The 6000-nt window shown below is 42.3% G+C and overlaps 1 protein-coding gene across 1 annotated transcript in view; it reads right to left on the bottom strand.

The window, feature by feature from the left end:
- Positions 1-820: 820 nt before the first annotated feature.
- Positions 821-6000, bottom strand: part of LOC143773620 (carboxypeptidase A1-like) — a 97282-nt gene continuing 92102 nt past the window's right edge. Inside the window, exons 10-11 of the mRNA XM_077261019.1 lie at positions 5553-5637; positions 821-1094 (exon numbers count right to left, since the gene is read on the bottom strand). Of these exons, the coding sequence (XP_077117134.1) occupies positions 907-1094; positions 5553-5637 (273 nt within the window). The 3' untranslated portion in view covers positions 821-906. The remainder of the gene's footprint in view (positions 1095-5552; positions 5638-6000) is intronic.

Raw genomic sequence — 6000 nt, 5'->3', positions numbered from 1 at the left:
ATGTATGTGATTCATCCGAAGGCGGGGAGGGTGAAGCCAGCGGTAATTACAAAAGGGAAACATAGGCATTGAGGAGGGGTTGTCCGAGTAGTTGACAACTCCTTTAAATCACACCACCCCCTTGCCAAGTAGAATGCAAAAATTGCAAAGCATGTATGTCAGCTTTCTGTTGCTACTTGAGACTACATTTTAGCCCTTCTCTCTTACTAAATGTCCCTCATTGACAATTATTAATACCTTGCAGTGTAATCATTATTTCACACAGCCTTTTGCTTGTGGCTTCCTTTAAAATAGCTGGGGGATCTCTTTAAGCTGAGATCTTAGAGATTGAAGGCCCCTGACCTAATAAATATGAGCCAAGTGCATGCATAGAAGAAATATCTCGGACACAAAGTCAGATATGTGCTCCTCTCTCGGCAAAAGCTGGCAAAAAGTCGCACAGCTTCACAGCAGCCATCGTGTCAGTCTGTGATAGGTCCATGTTAGGCCTGTTCCATATATGATCTTCAGTGTATCCACTTCACATTCCAAGGATTCCAGGGCGCAGTTCCAGGATGTAGGCGCCATCTTGCCACACCACATCTGAACTAGCTTATGTAAGGTTAATAATTGATTTCATTAGCCATTCTCTCCTTCACAAAATGAGCCACAGAATTTATTAATTAATGTCAAACTATAGTCCTTTGCTGTCACAGCACTACAAAATAATTTATTTATAAAGTTAGGATAAGCAGTGAAATGAGAGGTCTTCTGCAATCTGTATGTTAATAGATAACCCATTCCCTGGTAGCAGAAATTAAAATGAAATGACCAAAAGTGCCCAGTGACAAAGGTAAATATACGTTTATTGTTTCAGGTAAGATGCAATGATGTTTAATTCTGTATTGTCCAGACAAACACAGAGAGTTAATAGGGGTGATTCTTCACATGTTCCATAATTGTCATGAGTGCCAGCCACGTCTCTTCTGCTGTGGGAACAATCTGCTCAGCAGGAAGGAGGAAGCCATATTTTCCTGTGTCTCTTAACTCAAAGGTGTAGGAATACTTAATGCCATTGTTATATGCCCAGTCAGTCGTTGTACCATCTGCTCGGTCTGAAGAGAGCGCAAAACATTCAAAGAAAAAAAGAAAACAAAAACAATTTACAAAATGATGCATTATTGCGTCTCTAACTGTATGATAATACAGGTCCTTCTCAAAAAATTAGCATATAGTGTTAAATTTCATTATTTACCATAATGTAATGATTACAATTAAACTTTCATATATTATAGATTCATTATCCACCAACTGAAATTTGTCAGGTCTTTTATTGTTTTAATACTGATGATTTTGGCATACAACTCCTGAAAACCCAAAAAACCTGTCTCAATAAATTAGCATATTTCACCCGTCCAATCAAATAAAAGTGTTTTTTAATAACAAACAAAAAAACCATCAAATAATAATGTTCAGTTATGCACTCAATACTTGGTCGGGAATCCTTTGGCAGAAATGACTGCTTCAATGCGGCGTGGCATGGAGGCAATCAGCCTGTGACACTGCTGAGATGTTATGGAGGCCCAGGATGCTTCAATAGCGGCCTTAAGCTCATCCAGAGTGTTGGGTCTTGCGTCTCTCAACTTTCTCTTCACAATATCCCACAGATTCTCTATGGGGTTCAGGTCAGGAGAGTTGGCAGGCCAATTGAGCACAGTAATACCATGGTCAGTAAACCATTTACCAGTGGTTTTGGCACTGTGAGCAGGTGCCAGGAAGCATGAAGTGCTCCAAAATCTCCTGATAGCTAGCTGCATTGACCCTGCCCTTGATGAAACACAGTGGACCAACATCAGCAGCTGACATGGCACCCCACACCACTGACTGTGGGCACTTGACACTGGACTTCAGGCATTTTGGCATTTCCTTCTCCCCAGTCTTCCTCCAGACTCTGGCACCTTGATTTCCGAATGACATGCAAAATTTGCTTTCATCAGAAAAAAGTACTTGGGACCACTTAGCAACAGTCCAGTGCTGCTTCTCTGTAGCCCAGGTTAGGCGCTTCTGCCGCTGTTTATGGTTCAAAAGTGGCTTTACCTGGGGAATGCGGCACCTGTAGCCCATTTCCTGCACACGCCTGTGCACGGTGGCTCTGGATGTTTCCTCACCAGACTCAGTCCACTGCTTCCTCAGGTTCCCCAAGGTCTGGAATTGGTCCTTCTCCACAATCTTCCTCAGGGTCCGGTCACCTCTTCTCGTTGTACAGCGTTTTCTGCCACATTGTTTCCTTCCAACAGACTTACCATTGAGGTGCCTTGATACAGCACTCTGGGAACAGCCTATTTGTTGAGAAATTTCTTTCTGGGTCTTACCCTCTTGCTTGAGGGTGTCAATGATGGCCTTCTTGACATCTGTCAGGTCGCTAGTCTTACCCATGATGGGGGTTTTGAGTAATGAACCAGGCAGGGAGTTTTTAAAAGCCTCAGGTATCTTTTGCATGTGTTTAGAGTTAATTAGTTGATTCAGAAGATTAGGGTAATAGGTTGTTTAGAGAACCTTTTCTTGATATGCTAATTTATTGAGACAGGTTTTTTGGGTTTTCAGGAGTTGTATGCCAAAATCATCAGTATTAAAACAATAAAAGACCTGACAAATTTCAGTTGGTGGATAATGAATCTATAATATATGAAAGTTTAATTGCAATCATTACATTATGGTAAATAATGAAATTTAACACTATATGCTAATTTTTTGAGAAGGACCTGTATATAATAGTTTTGCATTAAATATTTGTATATTAATCACATTCAGCAAATGTTTGGAAATGGTTTTGTCTTATTCAGAATTTGGTTCATGTTAATAAAGATTAATATGTAGTTAAAGGGGTTGTCCGGTCTCAATTCAGAAAGTGGCAAATCCTCGCAGCGCACAGTGTTACAGAGTTACTGCAGACTTCTCATTTTAGACCGGACAACACCTTTAATGAAAAGTTCTGCAACTTTCTAGCATACTTTATATGTCAATAGCTTACCATTTTCAAGACCTCTCATTACTGTCAATGGATAAAAATTAAATCCAAAGCATCCAGAGAATAAAAATCTATACACATCTAGGCTAGTGCTGCAGACAATTTGGTTCATTTACATAAAGACAAGGAAAACACATAAGGTTCATAAAACAATATACAAGCATTATAATTACAAGAATCTAATTATAGAGCCTTAGTACCAGGAAGTGTGGGACACACTGGAAATTAGAACAAAGAAACCGGCAGGAAAAAATCAGTGCAATAGTCCAGGAAATGAATAAATATTGCAAAGTTTATTTAAATATAAGAATACAAAAAAAGTGTCTAGCAGCTAGGTCGGCTAAAATTGGCAATCATATGCACACTACATGGCAAGGGAGACAGGGTGCCACATCTGCTCTAACAAAGTGAGGCTCATCATGATGCTTACACCGACTCGGATGTTATATAAAAAACACATCATATAGTACCAAGAAACATTTAGAAACATTCAAAGAGCGTTCCCCCATACATATACTGTATATATATATTAATCAACAAGGTACATTATCATAGTTTACAAATGGAAAAAGTAAAATTCCAAGTGGGAGTACTTCCCGACGCGCGTTTCGGATATTTCCTTCCTCAGGGGACTATGTAAACTATGATAATGAACCTTGTTTATTAATATATACATATGTATGGGGGAACTCTCTAGTTGGTGGCCCGATTCTAACGCATCGGGTTTTCTAGTATATGCATGTCCACGTAGTATATTGCCCAGTCACGTAGTATATTGGCCAGCCACGTAGTATATTGCCCAGCCACGTAGTATATTGCCCAGTCACGTAGTATATTGCCCAGCCACGTAGTATATTGCCCAGCCACGTAGTATAATGCTCCATGCAGTTATGGCCCCATAGATGCTCCATATAATGCTCCATGCAGTTATGGCCCCATAGATGGCCCATATAATGCTCCATGCAGTTATGGCCCCATAAATGCTCCATATAATGCTCCATGCAGTTATGGCCCCATAGATGTCCCGTATAATGCTCCATGCAGTTATGGCCCCATAGATGCCACATATAATGCTCCATGCAGTTATGGCCCCATAGATGTCGCATATAATGCTCCATGCAGTTATGGCCCCATAGATGCTCCATATAATGCTCCATGCAGTTATGGCCCCATAGATGGCCTATATAATGCTCCATGCAGTTATGGCCCCATAGATGTCCCATATAATGCTCCATGCAGTTATGGTCCCATAGATGCTCCATATAATGCTCCATACAGTTATGGCCCCATAGATGCTCCGTACAATGCTCCATGCAGTTACGGCCCCATAGATGCCCCATATAATGCTCCATGCAGTTATGGCCCCATAGATGTCCGATATAATGCTCCATGCAGTTATGGCCCCATAGATGTCCCATATAATGCTCCATGCAGTTATGGCCCCATAGATGCCCCATATAATGCTCCATGCAGTTCTTTATGGTCCCATAGACGCTCCATACAGGATTGTGCCACATGTAATGCTGCTGCTGCAATAAAAAAAAATCACATACTCACCTCTCGTCGCTGCTGCTCAGCGTCCTGTCTCTCCGCACTGACTGTTCAGGCAGAGGGCGGCGCGCACACTAATACGTCATCGCACCCTCTGACCTGCACAGTCACTGCAAGAGGATGGGAAGACAGAGCGGCGCCCGGCGGATGGAACGCGGACAGGTGACTATGAAATACTCACCTGCTCCTGGTGCTCCTGACGCTGTCCCTGCCTGTCCCATGGTACCGCAGCTTCTTCCTGTAATGAGCGGTCACATGGTACCGCTCATTACAGTAATGAATATGCGGCTCCACCCCTATGGGAGTGGAGTCCATATTCATTACTTTAATGAGTGGTACCACGTGACCGTTGAATAGAGGAAGAGCTGCAGCGTGGGAGACCATGGGACAGGCTGGGACAGCGTTAGGAGTGCTGGGAGCAGGTGAGTATGGGACAGTCCTCTCTCCCCCTCACCCGCCGACCATGACTCGAGTATAAGCCGAGAGGGGCACTTTCAGCCCAAAAATTTGGGCTGAAAATCTAGGCTTATACTCGAGTATATACGGTAGTTGAGGACACACAGGGTTAATAGCAGCGGTAACGGAGTGCGTTACACCGCGGCCCATTACCGCTGCCATTAACCCTGTGTGAGCGGTGACTGGAGGGGATTATGGAGCGGACGCCGGGCACTGACTGCAGGGGAGTAGGGGAGGGACTAATCGGACTGTGCCCGTCACTGATTGGTCGTGGCAGCCATGACAGGCAGCTGCCAAGACCAATCAGCGACGCGGGATATCTGTGACGGAAGATGAGGACAGAAAGACGGAAGTACCCCTTAGACTTAGACAATTATATATATAGATTAGGTTTCTAGGAACAATGGTGCAGTATAAAAGCACCTTTAAGAAGGGACAAATATTTGTGCCAAAATTTGTTCTTAGAGGATACCATTGTATCCACCTCTAATACATTATCCCATAACTTACACAATTATTATAGTAGTGTAGTACTTACAAATGGTAGCAATAGTGGTTCCATAAGTATATCGCGTTCCATGCAAGGATGCCAAGGACACCGCCGTTTGTTTAGCCAGTTCCATCTAAGAACATAATGAATATTATTAGGTGTAGAAATAATATATTTCTGAAACCACAAATCAGGTTATATACACTAGATTCCTTGATAGGGCGATGATCCAGGGAACTAGTCTGATTGCCGTATGTGGAGTCGGGAAGGAATTTTTTCTCCAAGGTGGAGTTTACTCTTTGCCACATGGTTTTTTTTTGCCTTCCTCTGGATCAATATGTTAGGGCATGTTAGGTTAGGCTATGGGTTGAACTAGATGGACTTAAAGTCTTCCTTCAACCTTAATAACTATGTAACTATGTAATCTCATATTTCTTGTATTTTCAGTTATTGAAAATACAAAGGAGAGCAAGTGTCTACTATGTTCTTTATTTTT

Source organism: Ranitomeya variabilis, chromosome 5, assembly GCF_051348905.1.
Source record: "Ranitomeya variabilis isolate aRanVar5 chromosome 5, aRanVar5.hap1, whole genome shotgun sequence".
Classification (NCBI taxonomy): Eukaryota; Metazoa; Chordata; class Amphibia; order Anura; family Dendrobatidae; genus Ranitomeya; species Ranitomeya variabilis.
The sequence above is the reverse complement of the archived record's forward strand: the minus strand, read 5'-3'. Positions and strand labels throughout refer to the sequence as shown.